Below are 23,235 nucleotides of genomic sequence, written 5' to 3'. Positions count from 1 at the left end.
ATCTTCTAGTTAGTGGACCTGGCTCTTCTTGTGAGGCAGGACATGGTAACCAAGGCAGGAGACCCCTTCAGCCATGCCATTTCAGCAACGTTCATTCAGTATCACAACTCTGCTGAGGTGAGTAGCAGAAAACTGTCTTTGATGCCTCCATGGATTTTTCTTGGGTCTGGTGTTTACATTACTAGTTCTTTGGAAAAGGTAATGTAAGAATGTATAGCCTTCAATTAGGAGTCTTAACATGCTCAACATCCAAACAGATATTTCCTGAGCACCGACTATGTTCCACGCCTTAACAATCCACTTAATACAGTTATTTTTTTCACCTATTTCTTACCTTATTTAGCTTCCCTAGCCCTTCGATTAAAGAGGGATAGTTGGAGAGCATGCCTCATTTCCATGGGAGGTGAAAAACTGATTCAGGCAACTGAACAGTGTTGATAATAGGTCTTTATTTCTTTGTACCTCAAAGACAAGAGAATCATTATTATTCATGTCCTAATAACTCCTGACATTTACTCATCATTTTATTTCCCAGTTATTGACCCATCTCCAAACATGGTTTAAAGAAGCATGGCTCCATTTATTCTCTGTGCCCATACGGGCCCTATCATGTGAGGGTCACATTCTTTCTGATCGCATTTATGTTACTGGGACCTCCACCAGGGGGTGGGGGACAATAAAGTCGTCTTGCCAACTTTAAGGGATTATGCAATAACTGTACCACTTGTAGTATGAGCTTGTGTGTGAGCTGTATGTACCTACAAACTAGAAATGTAGAATCACCTATTGAATGAATTTGCTGATATTTGACTCTTTTTCCTGGCTTAAACACCAATTTCATGTAATTTCATCTAATAACCAGAGAGAAGGCAGCAAGGAGGTTAGCTTAACATCTCCATGTGTAATTGTCAGGTGAGCTTTAGATCAAGCTGGGTAAAATGTATAACCTGAAAATGTCTAAGCCCCTTTGAGAAGCTGACCAAAACTATAAATCCTCTCTCATAATCACATTCACAAATTTTGCATACAATTTCAGGATTTTGGGGCGCCTGGGTGGCTCAGTGGGTTTAAGCCTCTGCCTTCAGCTCAGGTCATGATCCCAGGGTCCTGGGATCGAGCCCTGCATCGGGCTCTCTGCTCAGCAGGGAGCCTGCTTCCCCTTCTCTCTCTGCCTGCGTCTCTGCCTACTTGTGATCTCTGTCAAATAAATAAATAAAATCCTTAAAAAAAGAAAAACAATTTCAGGATGTTCAGAGACCCTCTAAAATCATTCTCTGGATCTAAGCAGTCTGGGATGGACCCCAAATTTAAGTACCTCTGCTCTAGGATACTTAGAAAATATATAAAGATATAAACCAATATATTTTATTTCAAGCCAAAAGTTTGACATCTTTTTATGCCCCTTGGAGAATCAGATTGGCTTGGAACCCAAGTAGAAATTAAAATGTTTATGCCCATTAAAATCCATTTTTTTTCCTAGAAAAGATCATGCATCATTATCAGTCATCATGCTTTATAAGTCCCTAAAGCTTTACCCAGTTGATTAAACACTTTGTTTTCTTTATGTTACAAACCCAAATTACAATGTCAAAGAACACCCTTTAAAAATATCTTTGGTACATGTTCACCCTATGAATATGTGTATAAGTATGCTTTTCATTAACATCAGACAAATTTGTTGTAACATTTCTAATTGAAGAAATTTACAGTGAACATAACAAGCCTAGTTTTCCCTTAACATTCAAGGGATTGCTTGCATGGCTAGGAAAACTCTTTATTTCCCTCCTTTCTTGGTTCTCCAGGGTGGCCAAGCTGCCCTGGGCAACTGCTCAGCAACCACAGCTGCAGCTCCCAGCTCCCCAGCAGTTAAGAAAAATGGCCTGTGTGTGCTGGGTTTCCCGGGCTCTCTGGGAGGCGGGACAGGAGTGTCGGAAAGCATCCCGACTAAATATGTTAGCAAAGCCGCAAGCGTTTCCCTGGCCTTCCAGACACCCCTCCTCCTATGCGACTGGTGGTCAAAATGAACATTCAGAGGGACTGGAAATCTTCCTGCCCTTTACTACCTGACAAAACATGGAATGGCCACTCTAAAGTAGGATTCTTACTAATTGACATTACAAACGAGCAACCAACGTCAAGGGCCTTTTTTAAGGGCCTTACCAAATTGGGTACAAACAGGGGACTCCAAAGACTGGTATGATCTATATTCAGGGAGATAGAACATTCTGGAAAACAAACAAGGAAATAAAGAACAAGCAAAAAGACAGACAATTCAAGATCGCTTATATGCTAATTTCCAAATGAGTGGTATAGACCAGAAGTGCAGAGGTAAAAACAAGCCGCAACTGCAAAGAACTCGAGTAAGGACGCTGGCATTGAAGGAAGCTGGGACTTTGATGAGATGGTAAAAGTGGAGAGAATGCTCTAGGCTTCAGAGGCAGCATAGGCATAGCTGTACAAAGGAGAAGCAAAACTCTGATTTAAATATTCAAGCAAAGGATTCGTTGAGGAGGAAGAGGCAGTCAGGTTAGAAAATTGAGCCTTAGGCTCTTAAGGAGCCTAAGGAAGAGTTGAAGATTTCTTGACTGCTAAAGGATGATGAGTTCAGATGTTTTAGAAGATCCAAAGGAAGGGGTTATGTGCGATGGATTTGGAATCAGGAGCTCTCAAGACGTGGAGCTAATACACAATACATTCTCTTTCAATGACTGTCATTTTTGAGTACTAAACATATGAGAAACCAAGCTAGTTAAACTTGGGTTCTCAGATTAGCAGGTGTAATATTAATTAAAGATAATTTTTGTTAAAGATTTATATGTTTATTTGAGAGAGAAAAAGAGTGAGAGCGCATGGTGGTGCAGATGAAAAGGGAAAGAGAGAATCCCAAGCAGACTCCACACTAGGCATGGAGCCCGACACAGGACCCTGAGATCACTATGTGAGCCAAAACCAAGAGTCAGATGCTTAATCAACTACCATCATCCAGGCGCCCCAACTGGAGTTAATTTAAAAAAAGGTTTTTTTCTAATATATGGTTTATGCATAGGAAGCATGATCTCTAGGAATTACCTTGTTTTTTCTAAAAATAATCCATGCCAAATTAGGCTTATTTCTTCTTTTTAATAATATTCCTAGGCAGGACAATCAAAGCAATACTTTTTTGCTTTAAAAAACTTTTTATTTTAAAATAATTTTTAGATTTACAGAGCCATTGCAGAGATATTACAGAGTTCCAATATGTTCTTTACCAGCTTCTCTTAAACATGTTCACTTTTAACTTTAAATAAATAATACAGTTCCCAAAAGAACAATATACAGATATACTTTTGAAACCAATATGTGCATTTCAGCCAAATATTTTACAAAGTTTAGCATAGTTTTTTTAAATACAAATACATCATAGAGAAGTGTAGGCCAGCAGGTAGTATGGTTTAGTATAGTTGGTAGGATAAGGAAAATGTGGATTAATAATACCATATATGAAAAAGATTGACAGACTTTTATTGGCCTGTAAATTCCTTAGGAGCCAATATTGTGATGTTACTAATAAGAAAAAGGTGGGGGTTTTTGTCTTATTTGGTGTTTAGGCACCATCTTAGAGGATGGACATTGACACAGTAGAGAATGTCTAAAGGAGAGTGGTTAGAGGGTGAAGAAACCTGAAAACATGTCTCATAAGAAGTGGTTGAAGGAGTTTGAGACAGCTTGACCTATAAAAGAAATGAGGCTGAGAAAGATCGCAGTCCTCAAATATTTGAAGTGCATCCACATGGAGGAGAACAGACTTGTAGTCGTAGCCAAAGAAACCAGGTAGAAACGAGGGCTGTTGTGAAAGAAGGAAGGAACTAGAAATGGAAGGAGCTGAAGGTATACACAGTGACCCCCAGGCATTGAGTTGGGGTCACTACAGAAGGCTGGTCACAATGATGCAAATACTGTCTGGACGGCATCCAGTCTGGCGGGGAATGCAGAGGCGCCTTTTGAGACATGTAAATCTGTCGTGCTAACAAAACTTGGAAGTAGAAATCTCTGTATCTGACAAAATTGGCAGAAATTTTGGAGGCTGCCTCTGAGAAATCCTTTTATCTTAATGATAGCCGGATTAAAAATAAATGTATCTAAACAATAGGAGCAGGATGAGGCATCATTTCTGTGGACTGGATAATGAATTGAGTTTCGATATTTGTAAGCTTCAAGAACTATTGAATTCAGGAGATCTTTTTTTTTTTTTAAAGATTTTATTTATTTATTTGACAGAGATTACAAGTAGGCAGAGAGGCAGGAAAACAGAGAGAGGAGGAAGCGGGCTCCCTGATGAGCAGAGAGCCCGATGCGGGGCTCAATCCCAGGACCCTGGGATCATGACCTGAGCCGAAGGCAGAGGCTTTAACCCACTGAGCCACCCAGGTGCCCCCAGGAGATCTTAAACATAATAGAATGTTAGTAGAAGTCCCAGTCCCTTGATTTCAAAGGCACGTCTCTTTGGGCAGGGGTCTTGCATGAAGTCCTACCCAGAGTCTCCTGAGAACACACCTCCTCCCACACCGACTGCCCCCTCGTCTGGATCACAGCACTCAGGGAAAACCACATCGGGATCCCTAGGGAATGGGAGTGCTGGGCAAGACTCAACTAAAACCAAGCAAAGGAAAAGAAAAAAGGTCAGTGATAAGTTTTGTCTTGTTTTGGTTTTCTTTTTTTTTTTTTCCCGGTGCCGAATGGATGAAGTTGGGTGTGCTTCAGAGATATGGAAAGTCTGCTCCATTTTTCTCATAATTCAAAATTTTAGAAACAGCCAGTTTGTGCTTAACCATACTTAATGACTTCTACTCCAACTCTTTTAACAGCTTTCTTCTGGATAAAGCAAGATACTGATTTTTTTCTAACATTTTACTATAAAAATTTTCAAACATACAAAAATAGTAAGAGAATTATAGACTTAACACCATAGATCTGCCATCTAGATTCTACAGTGAACATGGTACTATATTTGCTGTATTATCTACATATTTATGTATTTACATTCATTATATTGGCACATCTAATTATTCTTTTGTCCTTCTGTCAATTCATCTTTTTTTTTTTTTGCTCTTTGCAAAGTAAGCTACAGATATTAGTATACTTCTTGGCTTAATACTTCATTATGTATAATTTTTATGGTTTTTTAAAGGTAAAATTTATACACAGTGAACCATTCAGTTACCATTTGATGAGTATTGACAACCCTATAAACCTATTGTTTTCTCAGTCCTCGAGACATAAAACATTATCATCAGTTTAGAAAGTTCCTGCCTGCCTCTTCCCAGTCAGTTCCTACCACCACAGAGAGGCAATCATTGTGCTGATTTTTTCATCATAGATTAGTTTTTTCTGTCCTAGAAATCATATAAAGAAGACGCAATATATACTCTTTTGAGTGAAATTTCTTTCACTCAGGATGTTTTTGAAATTTGTTTTTCAGTAGAAGTGTAATTTATTCTTCTTTATGGCTGAGTAATGTGCCATTGTATGAATACATCAACGTATTTATCCTCATTTTGGTGGACACCTAGGCTGTTTCCAGTTTTTGAGGTATTAGTAGTAAACCTGTCATGAGTATTATTGTATAAGTCTTCATGGGCAAATGCCTTCATTTTTCTTAGGTAAATAGCTAGGAATGAAATTACTGAGTCATAGAGTGTATATGTGTTTGGTTTTTAAAGAAACTCTAAGACCTTTTTTTTTCCCCAAAAAAATATTTGTATCATTTTATACTTCCACTCACTGTATGTGAGGTTCCAGTTGTTTCACATGTTCATCAACTCCTGGTATTTTCATTGTTTTTATTTTTAACCATTCTAATGGATATTTAATGGTGACTCATTACACTTTGAGTTTCCATTTGCTTGAAATTTAATGAATTTATTGACATGGCTAGATATAGTTCAACTATTTTGCTGTTTGTTTTCTGCTTAGTCTATTTTTGATCCTCAGTCTTTCTTGTCTTACTTTGGATTGTTTACTATTCAAGAAATTCATTTTTTTTAAGATTTTTATTTATTTATTTGACAGACCGAGATCACAAGTAGGCAGAGAGGCAGGCAGAGAGAGAGAAGGAAGCAGGCTGCCCACTGAGTAGAGAGCCCGATGTGGGGCTCGATCCCAGGACCCTGAGATCATGACCTGAGCCGAAGGCAGAGGCTTTAACCCACTGAGCCACCCAGGCGCCCCAAGAAATTCATTTTAATTCATCTACTCAATTCTTAGTGATACCTCTTTGCATCATTTTTTCAGTGGTTATGCTAAGGATTACAATATATCCTTAAATTTTCAGTGTACTTGGAGTTACTACACTACTTACATAAAATGTGAGACACTTACATTTATAAGACTGATGTACTTTACTCTTGTCCTTCCTTTATGCTGTAGTCATTATACATCTTACATTTTCGTATGTTAGAAACCATAATATTATTTGTGCCTTAGGAATCAAATGTATGCCAATGAAACTAAGAGAAAAAATAGACTAACTTTACCATCCCCACTGTTCTTCATTTCTCTCTCTCTCTCCCACTCTTTCTCTCTCTTTCTGATTCTCTCTCTCTCTCCCTTTCTCTCTTTTTTTTTAATGCTCAGACTTCCTTCTGGTATTACTTTCCTATTTTGCTCTACTAAGTTTTATTTTAGGATTTGTTATAGTGCATGTTGGCTGGTAATGGTTTCTCTTAGTTTTCATATTTCTGAAAATATCCTTTTCTTTCATTTTTAGAAGATATTTTCACAGGATATAGAATTCTGGGTTGGTAGTTTTAATTTTAGTACTTTAATGATATCATTCTACTGTTTTCTGGCATCCATTGTTTTAATCATATGTCAGTAGTTTGTATTATTGTTTCTGTGTTTGTAATGTGTTATTTTTCTCTGGATGCTTTCAGGATTGTATCTTTATTTTTGGTTTTCAGCAGTTTGACCATTTTATCCACAGACATGGTTTTCTTTGTATTTGTCCTCCTTAGGGTTCATTGAGCTTCTTGAATATTGGTTTATGACTTTAACTGTTTAGGGGAAATAGTCAACAATTACTTCTTCAGATATTTTTTTCTGCTTCATTCACTGTCTCTCCTCCACTTCAGAGACTCCAAGGCTTATTTGTTACTTACTTTGATATTGTTCCACAGGTACTTATTTAATTTCTCTTTCAATCTTTTCTCTCTGTTCTTCAGGTTGGATAAATTCTGTTAATATTTCTTTATGTTCCAGACTCCTCTGTTAGCTCCAGTCTGTTTCACCCATCCAATAATTTTTTCCTTTGTGATATTTTATTTTATATTTTCATAATTTCCACTTGAATTCTTTTTCGTTTTTATTTATCTGTTTTTTTAATTTCTCATTTATTACAAGTTTATTTTCCTTGATCTTCTTGAGCACAGTTATAATAGCTACTTTAAAATCCTTCTTTGTGAGGGGTGCCTGGGTGGCTCAGCGGGTTAAGCCTCTGCCTTCAGCTCAGGTCATGATCCCAAGGTCCTGGGATCGAGCCCCACATCGGGTTCTCTGCTCTGCAGGGAGCCTGCTTCCCCCTCTCTCTGCCTGCCTCTCTGCCTACTTGTGATCTCTGTCTGTCAAATAAATAAATAAAATATTTTTTAATAAATAAATAAATAAATAAATAAAATCCTTCTTTGAGGCTCAGTCAGTTGAATGTCTGCCTTTGGCTCAGTCATGATCCCAGGGTCCCAGGATTGAGTCCATATCAGGCTCCCCACTCAGCGGGGAGTCCGTTTCTCCCTCCGACCTTCCCCCTTCTTGTGCTCACTGTCTCTCTCTCTCTCTCACTCTCTCAAATAAATAAATAAAAATCCTAAAATAAAATAAAACCCTTCTTTGATCAATTAATATCTGGATTATTTTATTCTCCATTGAGTAAAGGTCACGCTTTCTTTGAGACTTCATTAGGCTCAGTGGAGACCAAAATAATGCCTCTTCTCTTGGTCAGTTCTTGCATGTCTAGTAGTTTTGAATTACATCTTGGACATTGCAGGTAATATATGGTAGAGATTTTTTGTTCTGTTATATTCCTTTGAAGAATTGTTGGTGTTAATAGTGGTGGTGATGTGGGCATGTGTCTTAAGCATGCAGTTTACTATTCTACACTCAACTCTTAATTTCAAACCCAAATTCCTCTTCATTGACAGCAGCTTAGAATCTCTCCTCAGTTCATTTAGCTTTAACTGGTTCTTGAATTCAGTACCACAGAGAAATAGATTTGGGTAAAGTTTGTATGGTGAATTTGGGGTTCTCCTTTGATTTTGCCTTTTTTTGGTATTTCCTTCCTCACTTTATACCTACTGTGCATGCCCTGACCTCTGGCCTATATTTCTTAGAGTCTCTAGGGTTGTGTGCCTCCTATCCTGACTGGGGCCTGCCCTTATGCTAAAAGAGTAAAAACAGGAAACTCAAGCCACTGCCATTCTCTTCTTGTAAATATAGGCATTCCCCTTTCCAGTTTCTGCCTGGTTTTGATCAATCTCTATCACTTTCGTGTTCTTGTTTTTTATAATTTGTCTAACGTGATACTTTTTATGTACAACTCAGTTGCTACAGTAAGAACCATTTGCCATTACAAGTAGTGGAGCCATACCAAGATATAATTTTAAAATGATAGTAAGCACATTTAAGTTTAGCCTCATATCTGGTTTCCTCTTCCATTTACAAAACAACAGAGCTCAGTGCTTATTTACTAAGAGGAAATTTGAACTATAAGGAACTTCTGCATATTGTAAAGTAGCTTTAGAGAATGTTGGCTATAGTGCTTCAGCTCACTTAGTAACTAAAACTAGGGTAACAAAGTGTTACCTAAAAGACCTCTTCGGTGGACTGAAGTTGTATGTAAGAAGTATGTAAGGAGAAGTTGTAATTAACCTGATATAATTGTGCATTTGTATATAAAAATTTCAAGAATTCTCAAAGATATATAAAGTATTTTTTCTCCTAAATATTTAAACATTTCTCTCCTAATCTTGTTGAAAGCTATTGCATTAATCCGTGACATCAGAATAATGTCCCACTTTAAAGCTATTAATTATTTCTCCATTCATCCACATCTTTCTACATTCAGATTCTTGCTGTGTTTTCATTTTTACTCCTTGGAAACTTCCACTATGGTGGTAACATGGTATGATTCATTCCACATGAAATAAGAAAACCTCTATATAACAACTGTGTGTCCTAGAAGCTGAGAAATCTGATATATAGCCATATTCTGATAGTGTCACTATAATCTTGAGCAAGTCCTTTATCTTCACTTTCTCATCTATAAAATGGGGTGGGACTTGGAAATGTTTAGAATATATGATACCTTACATTCCTTCCAGATTTAGTAATGTATGAATCCTTAAAATTAGTGATTCTCTTGTCTTCTCCTTAAGTACTTTTTCTAGTTTTAATTTCCTTAAAGAAAAGTTTTCTAGTTATATAGAACTACAGTTTTAACAATTAACATCTCGATTAAACTTTGAAATGAGAAAAATAACTGTTAAAATTAACTATACTAAATATTGTAACCTTTATCCAAAGAATGGCCCACCTTCATCCAAAAAGACATCCTCCATAAACATAAAACTCTGGGAAAGCTATGTGTACAACAGTGAATGGAGGGAAGACACTTGCCTTGCCAGTCAGATTATATATCAACCTTTGTGGCCAGTGAGTAATAAAATTATTAGTAATAGTAGTCTAACCTTTCATTTGCTCTAATCCAAGATATGTGTTACTCTGTAAGAATGAATGTTTCAAGTTTAACTAAAGATCTAGTCCACCGTTACGTGGAAAGAGTAAGTGGCAATTATCTGAGATTCCAAGTCCTTCTTAAATTTGGATTTCCCTGGCAAGGGAAAAGCTGAGAAAGGACAGGACGATTTAACTTGGCAACAATTTTTTTTTAAAGTCAGGACAGGTACAGACATGTGTAAGAGATCCAGCAGCAACAGAGGTTTCAATATAGCTTCCTTGGACCACATTTGATTTACCAATTCATCTTTCCCATTCTGAGTGTGCCAACACTTTATGATATCCTTTATGTTTAAATTTTCAAAAATGTAACATATTTGACAAAATACTGAGTCCTGTTGTCTAAAGAGTGCTTGAAATCTCTGCCAAAATAGACTGTTTCCTTGAGCAAAGTACAGGCTGCCTGGTAAAGTTCTTCCTCAGATGTCAGGTCCTCTTCCTCTCACTTGCATTCATACTCTGTTCTTGCGTTCTTCCACTTTATGTATGTCTCTTCGTCCAAGAGCTGATGCTTGGTACAGGAAGGTGAAGTATCTTATGGAATCCTCCATATTCCTGGATTTGAGCACCATGGCTCTACTTATCCTTGCTGGCTGATGCCAAGTAAAATGTCTCAGTAGTTTGAACTCTCAGCTGTGGTCCAAGAAAGCTCTATTGAAACTTCTGTATAAAATGCTAAAGTCACTGCTAAGTTAAAATTCTCAACCTGGTATGAATTTTGGATTTGAATGGATTAAAAGTACCTTGGTGAAGGCCTGAATGTTGGCAGAAATATGAAGAGATCAGTAGGGATAGCAGCAACACCGGAAATACATCATTTCGGATTTAAGGGTTCCCTTCAAAGAACTCAGTGGGCAAATAAAGAAAGTGTAGGAGTGTGTATGGTAACTGCATGCTATTTACAGTTACTTAATTCTAGCAAATAACCCTGAAGTTAGCAAAATAGAAAATCTAACATTTTTCACAAAATTGGATATTTCCATTTTTATATATTAACTTCACCTTTTTGTCAAAGAGCATGATTCAGCTATAAATTTCTAGCTTATGCTTCCTTCCATGTTCTGAAATCCTATTTGATTACCATGCCAGAAACTGAGAGATTTTGACCTAAATGTTCTATGGTTTTCACAAAAACCAAATTCGTCGGGGAAAGTAAGGAAGAGTAGAATCTTACATTGGCCATGGAGGAAAGAAATAAAAAACAAACCTAAGTTGCAGGCATAAAGGAGATGCCATAGAGGAACTTCCCACCCAACGTAATATGCAGGATACTGACCCTCTTGACACCTCTCTTTTGTATTTCCATTGGGAAACTTAACTCTAGATCCAGCTAAATATTTGCATTCATTTCCACAAATGGATAGGATGCCTCAACCATTAATGAGTCTCTATTAGTCCTATTCATCTTTTGGGGTCAAATGAATACAGAGAAGAGCCTATGCCTTTATTGGGTACCTGATAATTTCATTTCCAACTGACGCAAAGTGCTTGGAATAAGAACCAAGACAGCACTCAAAAAAAAAAAAAAAAAAAAATCCTGTGTACTTTTGTATCAGTGCCAAATGAAGGGTTAAGATAACAATTTGTGTTGTTGTGGGCATTGCAGATCTATTATTAGGGTATTGTTGGAATGAAATTGAGAAAGATATTCTACAGTAAATTCCTATTTGACTTCTTTCAATATCTTGTTAAAATAATAAAAATAATCAAGATCTGCTTTGGTTTTTTTTATGTTTCCTAATTTTTTAAATTTTTATTTTAATTAATTTTTTTAATTTTTTATTTCTTTTCAGCGTAACAGTATTCATTGTTTTTTCACCACACCCAGTGCTCCATGCAATCCGTGCCCTCCCTAATACCCACCACCTGGTTCCCCCAACCTCCCACCCCCCGCCCCTTCAAAACCCTCAGGTTGTTTTTCAGAGTCCATAGTCTCTCATGGTTCACCTCCCCTTCCAATTTCCTTCAGCTCCCTTCTCCTCTGCATCTACCCTTGTCCTCTATATTATTTGTTATGCTCCACAAATAAGTGAAACCATATGATACTTGACTCTCTCTGTTTGACTTATTTCACTCAGCATAATCTCTTCCAGTCCTGTCCATGTTGCTACAAAAGTTGGGTATTCGTCCTTTCTGATGGAGGCATAATACTCCATAGTGTATATGGACCACATCTTCCTTATCCATTCATCCGTTGAAGGGCATCTTGGTTCTTTCCACAGTTTGGAGACCGTGGCCATTGCTGCTATAAACATTGGGGTACAGATGGCCCTTCTTTTCACTCCATCTGTATCTTTGGGGTAAATACCCAGTAGTGCAATTGCAGGGTCATAGGGAAGCTCTATTTTTAATTTCCTGAGGAATCTCCACACTGTTCTCCAAAGTGGTTGCACCAGTTTGCATTCCCACCAACAGTGTAAGAGGGTTTCCCTTTCTCCACATCCTCTCCAACACACGTTGTTTCCTGTCTGGCTAATTTTGGCCATTCTAACTGGTGTAAGGTGGTATCTTATGGTCAAATAATCTTTGACAAAACAGGAAAAAATATCCAGTGGAAAAAAGACAGTCTCTTCAATAAATGGTGCTGGGAAAACTGGACAGCTATATGTAGAAGAATGAAACTCGACCATTCTCTTACACCGTACACAAAGATAAACTCGAAATGTATTAAAAACCTCAACGTGAGACAGGAATCCGTCAGAATCCTAGAGGAGAACATAGGCAGTAACCTCTTTGATATCAGCCACAGCAACTTCTTTCAAGATATGTCTCCAAAGGCGATGGAAACAAAAGCAAAAATGAACTTTTGGGACTTCATCAAGATCAAAAGCTTCTGCACAGCGAAGGAAACAGTCAACAAAACAAAGAGGCAACCCACGGAATGGAAGAAGATATTTGCAAATAACAGTACAGACAAAAGGTTGATATCCAGGATCTATAAAGAACTCCTCAAACTCAACACACACAAAACAGACAATCATATTAAAAAATGGGCAGAAGATATGAACAGACACTTCTCCAATGAAGACATACAAATGGCTATCAGACACATGAAAAAATGTTCATCTGCTTTGTTTTATATTTCACATCTTATTTCAGGTTCAGCTTGGATAATTAGCCGATGCTCTCATTTAATCAGAATTTTTAAATTTTATTACTAGTTATAGGAAAAGCATGCACAAGGTACAGAAAACACATTTGAAAGGTACAGAAGGATATACAGTGAAAAATGTCTCTTCTAATCCGTGTCCTTTAAATACCCAGTTAGACTCCAAGAGATAAGGTATTACTATTACTGATTTTTGGTATACCCTTACAAAAAATAGTCTATGTTTGGATAATTGTGTAGTGTTCAGCCTTTTTAAAAAATCAGTGGTAACATAGTACCACCCAGTAGGACACCTTGCATTTTTTCACACCATACATCGTAGAGATAGTTACATTGGAGTATATATGGAACTCCCTTGTTCTTTTTGGTACTTACTATAGTTTCTGTTTCATTAAATGGATATACCATAATTTATTTTAGTGTTCTCTCATTGATGAACATTTAGTTCATCAATCCTAAGTGTATATATACAGTGAGTTTTGCAGTGAGTGTATATGTGTGTGTGTGTGTGTGTCTATGGCAAATATATAGATATAGACCTATAGGCATATAAAATTTTATAACTGTGTAATATATCTGTAGGATAAATTCTTAGATGTGAAATTGGGTCAAAATTGTTGTACATTTTCACTTGATAAGATTTTGCCAAATTACTAAAGGTCATATTAGTTATACTCCTATAAGGAATTATGAAATTGGTAAATGTAGTAATTATCAGAAAAACAAGTATGATTATGTGACCATGACTGACTTCTAGAATACAGTTAGAGTTATACACACACTACTATTTCTTTCTCTTGATTCTGTAATGTTAATGACTGGCATCTGCTATCCACTGCAGTAGAAAGCAATTATAATTATTGTCCCTGTCTTACAGTTGAGGAAACCGAAGTGCAGAGATATTAATAACCTGACAGAATTGGTAACGGATAGGCTCTGGATCAGATATTTGGGAAACCAGAGCCTGCAAGTGAGCCATGAGACTATCTTGTTACTATTGAGGTTTTAAATTTTTTTTAATTTAAATTCAATTAGCCAAGGTATAGTACACCATTAGTTTTTGATACAATGTTCAGCGATTCATTAGTCCAGTATAACACCCAGTCTCATCATATTTAAATCATATTACATACATTTCTTAAGCTGGTATCCATACTCTCTTTGCAAATAGTCCTTTTCTTCCATGTGTCTTTTTATACTTTCAAACCTGCCTTTTACACGTGAGGCAGATTAAAATAGGTTTTGTTTTGTTTTATTTTATTTTTGCCCTGAGGACACCTAGAAAATTAGAAACCAAGTTAAAATGATTGTCTGTGACAGCTCCAGTATTATAAATAAATATATAGCAATTTCATATTTTTCATTTTAAAATTGATGACCCTCAAGTTATTTCAGAAATATGCCCAACAAGCTCCCGAGAAACATTTATAATAATAAATGTTTAAGTGTTTTTTTAAAAAAATAGCTTCCTGCAGTTCTGTCAGCAATCCCCCGTGACAATTCTCATCTGCACACGAGTGGCTCTATTCTCCTGGACCTTGACGTGCGGGCCTAGGTGAAATATTGTGGGCATAAAAATTGCATTTGGTAGGTCTGCTAGGAAGGGGTCACATCAAAGTCATCTTTGATTTGTTAACGCAATCTTTTTTTAAATGTTTTGTACGGCAGCAGAAACGTGCATCCTGAAGGAGCGGGGGAGAACATCCATTTTATAAAAGTTTATTTTCATATTTTACACACTGTAGTTCTGTTGTGTGTTTTTGATTTAGTAACAATTTATGTGTTTTTCTGTCGCAGAGCACCGCGGCCTGTGGTGTTGAGGCTCACAGCGATGCCATCCAGCCCTGCCACATCAGAGAGGCCGTTCGACGCTATGGCCACAAGATTGGCCCCCTTTCCCCATTCACAGTACGTAATAACAGAGTTATAAAAAGTTATATTTATAATCTGAAAGAATTTTGATTTTCAAGTGGTCAAATGAAGAAGCAATGGAATTGTTGAAAGCAATTTGTGGTGGCTGTAATTTTGTTGTATAAAAGTGGCATAATTCTCTTGGGAAATAAAAGTTAGTCATTTTTGTCTCTTTTTGGAAGGACGAATTTTTTTTTCTACAAAATATTATTTTCTTTCAATTACAAATTATGCTTTTTTTTGCTGGGGCTTATATTTTCTGTTTTTCAAAGCTTAGGTTTATAAAACTTTTTTGTCAAATTATATGTCTCCAGATATTGCTAGAAGCACTTTATATTTTAAAATCGGTTAGATTGGCAATACCACTTCTCTCAGATGTCCTGCTCCTAAACCTACTCTGAATTGGAAGAAGAAGAAATGATTTCGTCACTGGCTTTGAAGTAGGCTGAAATGTAGATACTCTTTCACATCTTCAAATGGTTTTAAAGCTTGTAATCAGGGTTTGTTGTTGTTGTTGTTATTGTTGTTGTTTTAATGGAGAATTAAAGACTTTATATTTTAATAGCCTGAGGAAAGTGTGTGTGTGTGTGTTCATGCACGTGTGCGTGTGTGTTTTAATTAAGTGCTCATCTTGTGGCCCTTTTTAAAAAACCTTTATTCATATTAATAGAACTTTCTCCAAGTCTTTGTTTATGAGGCATTGGTTTGATTTTCAGAAAGTGAGGTTGGATTTAAGACTGAGTAACAGTAGAATTTATTGTCTGTTTGCTTTCTTCTTATTCACTTCTGCTTTACTATACCAAAGCAGAGTATATACATATAACAATATGTATGTATATATAAATACATGCATACATAAGTGTAACAGAGTGTATGTTTTCTTCTGAGAGAGAAATTTTCTCCTGGATTTTACTGTGACCTGTTGTTAGAAATCGTGATTTCTTCTTCATTAGTTCATCTGTTTTTCCCATTTTTTAGTTAAAGGGAATGCTTTCTTTCCATTCTTTATTGTCATTAGTTAATTGTATGGATTCTTATTGTTACAGCAAGCATGTATCAGAAGCCTTTTATGTATGTCTTCAGAAGCTTTTTGTAATGATAAGTATTATTTTCACTTTTGTTTAGTATTTAGAATCTGTCTTATGAGAACATGATTTCAGTACTGCTGATGAAAACACTATATCCTTCTGCATGCGTGTTTTTAGATGATTACAATTGTAAGGGCAGAATGAAATCAAGCATCTCTTGTTTTATTTTTTTCTGCATGATAGGTGAGACTACTTTTAGTGATGGTCAAAAGAAAGATGAAATTTACAAAATAGGAGATGATTGATAGAATTTAAAAACAGCTGTCTTCTGACAAAGGATTAAACATATCAAGTCCACATTTAAGAGCCAACTAATAACTAATAACTAAAAGGTTGAGGCATTGGAGTGGAGAGAGAAGGAAAAGAAGGTAGTGTTGATAATAATGTAGAAGTAGTTAGAGAGTAGCAAGGGGAAGCTGGTGTTTTGAGAAAAAACCTAAAATGGTAACTAAAATAATGGATAAAATTATATAACAGAACATGTATCTAATATAAGGGGAAAATCTTCCACTCATAAAGTCTTTGGTATTTCCTCAAAAGGAGGTGGTGGTGGCTCCTTCATTCTTCCACGTTTTTTATACTTAACTACACTGGTCGGATCACTTAACCATTTTGGTTGATGCCTCTGTGTGTGTGTGTGTGTGTGTGTGTGAAGTTGCTTTGATAATCTAAAATTGTGGCATATGGTCAGAAAATGTACTTTAAACTAAGTTCAGATACAACTTAAGCTAATTTTTATCTAATAAACATATAACCAATATGATTTTTAAATTTTTATTATAAATATAACCAATATGATTTTTAAATGCTTAATTTAAATAGATCTGGAAAAATAGAACCACTACCAGAACACAGCAAGTGGTAAAGAAAAATCATCAGAGAGGGGCACCTGCATGTTTATCATCCCCTGGAAAGGACCCAGCTTGAGAGGTCTGCTTCATTACCTTGGGCCATACTAATTCGTCCAGGCTGCAGGACTGAATGTGCTTACTCTATTTTATATCATGATTAATATGATCAGGGAAATACAGTTTCATGGTATACATTACAGTACATAAATCTGCCCTTTATTTTTATTGAAGTATCGTTGACACACATAAGCTTAAGGCGTACAGCATAGTGATTCCACCTCCCTATATATCATGCTCTGCTCACCACAAGTGTAGCTACCATCTGTCACCGCATGGCACTATTATAATATCATTGACTATATTCCTCATGGTGTACCTCTCATAAATCTGCTTTTTAAATTAGTTAAAAATTCACTTTAAACTGGGAGAGATTTTATCATACCTAGACTGTGTATCTGACAATATGGCCACTCTGCCATGGCTCCCACATACCTTCAACTTTCCCAAAGGAGTTGCTTCTGATGTTGGGGGATGCTGATGTCCCATTCCCTGATGCCCACTCTCAGAGATAATACTTCATGCTGCACTAGGGACTCTTTGCTACCTGGGCTTTGAGCTGCAGCTTTTAAGAAGAGAGGAGGCATGTTGACTCAACCCTAGCTTGAGACCTAAATTTTCATACAGCAAGGCTGAGCTCAGTTACCTCCAGCATAACACCTTCTGTGTAAACTAAAATGCTCATGAACAACTCGTTTATGTATACGAAACATAGAGATTGTCTATGCTCCTTGTCATTCCAAATCTGAAGTGCTTGTCTGGTGTGGATATATATGTGATATCTAATTTAGAATATCCAAACTTGATTTATATGTAGCAATTCCCAGTAATTGGAAATTGATTTAGAGAATTAAAACAACAACCAATAGGTTACACAGAAATTTAATTCCAATTTCAACAATAGAGCAGTAAAAATCTGCTTTTAGTGAGTCATCCTCCTGTCTTCCACAATATTATGACTGTTGATATAATTTTGTACAAAATCCCAACTTGATCAATTTCAGAACTGCAGTTCACTGCATAAAGAATTATGAGTTCTTCAGGTTGGGTATTAGTTAGAATGATAGAAGAAAAGAACGACTGAAGCCCTGTTAGGTAGAGGTGAGGAAGAAGAGCACAGGCGCTTTGCACAGAGTAGCTGCTGGCACGGAGAGGAAAGGGGCAGAGAGCCGAAACAGCCTGGCTGTTAGGACGTGCGTGTGGTGGAGACACTTGTAAACCACCATCTCCACTCACCCCATTAGAGCAGTACTGTGTTTAGCTTATTGGTTTTAGTTGGTGATTGCTTTCTTTTTTTTTAAATTAATTAATTAATTTTTTAACTAACATATAATGTATTGTTTGTTTCGGGGGTAGAGGTCTGTGATTCATCAGTCTTCCACAATTCACAGTGCTGGTGACTGCTTTCTTTTCCCTGTTCTCATTCATTCTCAATCCTATGCAGAAGATCAGAGAAAGTATCATACCTAAAGGATTGAGATAATTTTTCTGACATTAAGCTATTAATTAGACTAACCGATGGAACCAAGGCTAAAACTCCCAGCTCCAGAATCTGCTCCCTCAATACACTTTTCCAGCTGTCCCCACCCCAATATACCTGACTTTCAATGTACACATAGTAAAGAACTATGTGTACTAATCTTACTTTTTGTAACTAATCTTACTTTTTGCATATTTTTCCTATAACTCTGAAAATCACATCAGAAAGTGTGAATTGTAGTCATTATTTTACAGTATGTATACATCCTCAGATGTCCTAAGTGACTTTGATGCTCGTCATCTTATGTTGTCCTTGCACTCAGAGTAGCTGGTATTTACAGAAGTTATATCATGTAGTGATTGGCTGCTGATCCTAGAGCCGAATGACCATGGTTTAGATCCCACCTCTGCCACCTGCTAGCTAAGTAGCATTAAGGAAGTTTCTTAAGCTCTCTATGGTTCAGTTTCATCTGTAAAATAGATGTAATAATAGAATATATGATAGAATTTAAGGAGTACTGTGAACTTGATGTGTGATAAGCTCTTTTTGCTTGTTTTTGTTTCAAACTTTTTTTTAAATTCTAGTTAGTTAACACATAGTGTAATACTGGTTTTAGGAATAGAATTTAGTGATTCATCACTTACATACAATACCCAGTGCTCATCCCAACAAGTGCCCTCCTTAATTCCCATCACCCATGTAACCCATCACCCATTTAACCCATCCCCCTGCCCTCCAGCAGCCCTGTTTGTTCTCTATCATTAACAGTCTATTTCCTGGTTTGCGTCTCCTTTTCTTCCCCACCCCCGCCATGTTCATCTGTTTTGTTTCTTAAATTCTATCCATGAGTGGAATTACATGATAATTGTCTTATTTGTCTTTCTCTGACTGTCTTGGTTCACTTAGGATAATACACTCTAGTGCTATGCAAGTTGTTGCAAATGGTCAGATTCTGAGGTTTTTTGATGCCTGCATAATACTCCAGAGTGTGTGTGTGTGTGTGTGTGTGTGTGTGTACCACATCTTCTTTATCCATTTATCAGTTGATGAATATTTGGGCTTTTTTCATAATTTGGCTGTTACTGGTGATGTAAACATCACGGTGCATGTGTCCGTTGGAATCAGTATTTTTGTATCTTTTGGGTAAATACCTAGTAGTGCAACTGCTGGGTCATAGGGTAGCTCTATTTTTAACTTTTTGAGGAATCTCCATAATGTTTTCCAGAGTGGCTGCATCAGTTTGCATTCCCACCATCAGTGTAAGAAGGTTCCTCTTTCTCTGCATCCTTGCCAACATCTGCTGTTTTCTGTGGTGTTGATTTTAGCCATTCTGACCTGTATGAGGTGGTATCTCATTGAGGTTTTGATTTGTATTTCCCTGATGATGAGTGATGTTGAGCATCTTTTCATGTGTCTGTTGGCCATCTGGATATCTTCTTTGGAAAAATGTCTGTTCATGTCTTCTGCCCATTTCTTACCTGGATAATATGTTTTTTGGATGACATGTGATAAGCTCTTAATAAATTATACTAATAATAGTGGAATAGTAGTAGTAGTAGTAACTGTAGTATATTTTCTAAAAGGTCTGAAATAGGAATACAAAAGCAGACTGAAATAGAAACCACTCCCCCGACCAGTCACACAAATACACACACAAAAACACAGAGGCTACACTTCGTGATGCCAGAAGAAACCAAAACTTGAAAAATAATGTGATTTCTTATCAGACTAATCATTTTTACCATTAAAATTTAAATACCATTTAAAGATGATTATTCCTGAGAATAACTGTGTTCATTTTTACTTTGGGGATTGGTAATGGTTGAAGAACATTAATCACATTGTCACCTTAAAAATAAGGTCTCAAGAACTGAATTACATAGTTGTCACTCTGTTTTTGCGTACTAGCTAGATTTTGCATACTAGCTCTTATAAAACAGAAATCTGAAGAAAAAAATGGCATGTTCTCAAATTTATAAAGCTTCATCCAATTCAACTTATGTAAGTTTGTATATTTGTGTAAGTTATTGAAAAAAATTTTAGAGACTGATGAGTATCTTAAAGTTGGTGATAATTTTTTTAAATTATTTCCTCAATTTTTTTTTCTCTCATCCTTTGAAAAAAAACGCTTCCATTTTCATAAAGGAAGACATTGGGGGAACGTTGCTTTCTACCTAGACATGTTTCTCGGAGTTCAGTATCTTATAATTCCCTTATGCATCCACACATACGTTGGAAAGCAGTTCTACCTTCATGAAGAAAGATCTTGCTTGATAGAAGCTTTCTTTTTTTTTTTTATTATGATCAGTTAGCTAACATATAGTAGTACATCATTAGTTTTTGATGTAGTGTTCAGTGATTCATTAGTTGAGTATAATACCCAGTGCTCCTCACCACACATGCCCTCCTTAATACCCATCACCCATTTACCCCATCTCTCCACCTCCTCCCTTCTGTAACCCTCAGTTTATTTCCCAGAGTCCAGAGTCTCTCATGGTTTGTCTCCCTCTCTGATTTTTTTCCATTCAGTTTTCCCTCCCTTCCCCTGTAGTCTTCCACACTATTCCTATGTTACACATATGAATGAAACCATATGATAATTGTCTTTCTCTGCTTGACTTATTTTACTAACTATAATCCCTTCCAGTTCCATCTATATAGATGCAAATGGTGGGTATTCATCCTTTCTGATGGCTGAGTAATCTTCCACTGTATATATAAACCACATCTTCTTTATCCATTCATCTGTTGAAGGACATCTTGGCCCTTCCACAGTTTGGCTATTGTGGACATTGCTGCTATGAACACTGGGGTGCACATGCCCCTTCCTTTCACTACATCTGTATCTTTGGGGTAAATACCTAGTAGTACAGTTGGCTGGGTTGTAGGGTAGTTCTATTTTTAACTTCTTGAGGAACTTCCAGAGTGGCTGAACCAGCTTGCATTCCCACCAACAGTGTAAGAGAGTTCCCTTTTCTCCACAGCCTCACCAATAGTTGTTTCCTGTCTTGTTAATTTTTGCCATTCTGACTGCTGTAATGAGATATTGATGGTATCTCATTGTGGTTTTGATTTGTATTTCCGTGATGGGAAATAGTGATGTTGAACTAGTGATGTTCCTAGTGATGTTGAACATTTTTTCATGTGTCTATTAGCCATTCGTATGTCTTCTTTGGAGAAGTGGTCTGTTCATCCCTCGGTTTTCAAATTTTTTTTTTCATGGTGCCGATTTCTTCATTTCTTTAGTAATCTTTTCATTTACTGAAAGTAGTGCTGGTATGTTAGAAAATTAAGAAAATATACAATAGTGAAGGGCAAATAAAACTTACTTTATGAAGGATATCAGCACATCCCAATGAAAGGTATAGCAAAAGCTTTAAATGAATTGTCTTATCAGAAATTGATATTTAATTGTTTGAAGAGGACTTTCTTCTCTCAGCCTAAAAATTAAAATGCTTTTGGTAATGGTTTTTGTAAAATATTCTTAGAATTTCCTTGTGCATGTTTAGAAGGAAAAAGCATTTAAAATTTTTGTGAATGAAATGTTTTTCGGGGAAAATACTCCAAAGAGTTACCCAGTATACTGATTGTTTATCATGCAGAAGAAGGTCAGACATGTGTTTGATCTAGATCCTCGCTGTTCGCAAGCAGTGAATGGTGCCCGTGGTTTACTTACTCTGAAGCACGATCCAGCTCTCTATGACAAGTGCTCTAAATGGCTGATATATAATCAGGTGTATAAGTTTGAAAGCCAGTAAAAGGAAACTGTGTTCATTGGGTGAGATGACATAATCCAGCGTGTAATGCCTAAATCTATTTTAGCTTCTCCTGAATGATATCCACCTAGAAAAACATGTTAACCCCCCTGAGGTTGCTTGTTATCAGGTGATTTTCTATTGCACTAGAATAGGAAGACAGTAAAGTTGTTTTTTTTAAGCGTGGTCATTAACCTATAAAATACCTTCAGCACATCCTTAGAAGCAAGTCGTGCTTCAGTGTCCATTCAGCTGCCTTAAATTCTCAGACAGAATCACAGTATTTTAAAGCCGGCTGAGATTTGCAAAAACCAGTGAGTCTCAGCATCAGAGAAACTTCACAGTGTACCCAGAGGCACCCTGTGAGGGAGCGACAGGGCTGACCCTGGAATCCGGCCTCCCTACTCTCGGTTGACTGCTCTTCCACTCTGGCCGTTGACTTTGATGCGGAGAGATCTGTTATGGATGCTAGGGATCCTCTCATATCTTTGGTTCTTGAGGACTGTTGGAAATAGACACAGAGGTGTCAAAAATGTGACATTTCCTTTAGGAATGCCTCACATTAAGCTTTTAAAAACAAAAGCAGTATAGCAGATTGCTTTGACTATTTTGATCTAGACTTTCACATTCATCAGTAATTCTTATGTCATAATTACATTAGATTTGCTGGCATTTTATTTGTTCAACCTGGAAAATGAAATGTCACAAAATATTAGAATAATTTTCTAATGTAAATACCAAAGATAAATCGGGTAAGAATTCTTAAATATTTGTGTTTTTGACTGGAAGCAAAAATCTTCTCAATAAATTTTTTGGAAGTACTAAATCTATCCTTCTAGATTGGAGCCACATATCATTTTATGGTTGTGGAATACTGATTCTCAGAAATAAATTAACATATGTTGTATTTATCATATAAGAATAACCTAAAAGTCAGTGTTCTCTAGAAAAATCTGTGAAACTTTTAAGTCAGTGTTCTCTAGAAAAATCTGTGAAACTTTTAATGTAGTTGTTTTTAATTTTGAAATAGGGTGGGGGGATTGCAGTGATGAAATTCATTATGTCAAATTATATGAAATTACAGTTTCTCTAGGTGAGAAACAGTTGAATATCAGGAATTTTATATGGTTCAACTAACAAAGTGTTCATTTTAGAATTAGGGAGAGAATGTTTGAAATTTAGAAATGAAGTTGGAAGAGTTTGGCAGAGAAGATCATTA

At 36.5% G+C, this 23,235-nt stretch overlaps 1 protein-coding gene across 3 annotated transcripts in view; it reads left to right on the top strand.

Moving 5' to 3' along the window:
• Positions 1 to 23,235, top strand: part of SUPT3H (SPT3 homolog, SAGA and STAGA complex component) — a gene marked incomplete at its 3' end in the record, with an annotated part of 536,454 nt that overhangs the window by 436,797 nt on the left and 76,422 nt on the right. For 2 of the 3 annotated variants that reach the window (XM_080805744.1, XM_080805745.1), the window contains 3 exons: positions 10 to 117; positions 4,491 to 4,658; positions 14,672 to 14,782. In XM_080805744.1, the coding sequence (XP_080661870.1) occupies positions 10 to 117; positions 4,491 to 4,658; positions 14,672 to 14,782 (387 nt within the window). Of the gene's footprint in view, positions 1 to 9; positions 118 to 4,490; positions 4,659 to 14,671; positions 14,837 to 23,235 lie in introns of those variants that run through there. The other variant, XM_080805743.1, reaches the window with a different exon arrangement.

The sequence above is a fragment of the Martes martes genome (assembly GCF_963455335.1).
Source record: "Martes martes genome assembly, chromosome: 6".
Classification (NCBI taxonomy): Eukaryota; Metazoa; Chordata; class Mammalia; order Carnivora; family Mustelidae; genus Martes; species Martes martes.
The sequence above is the reverse complement of the archived record's forward strand: the minus strand, read 5'-3'. Positions and strand labels throughout refer to the sequence as shown.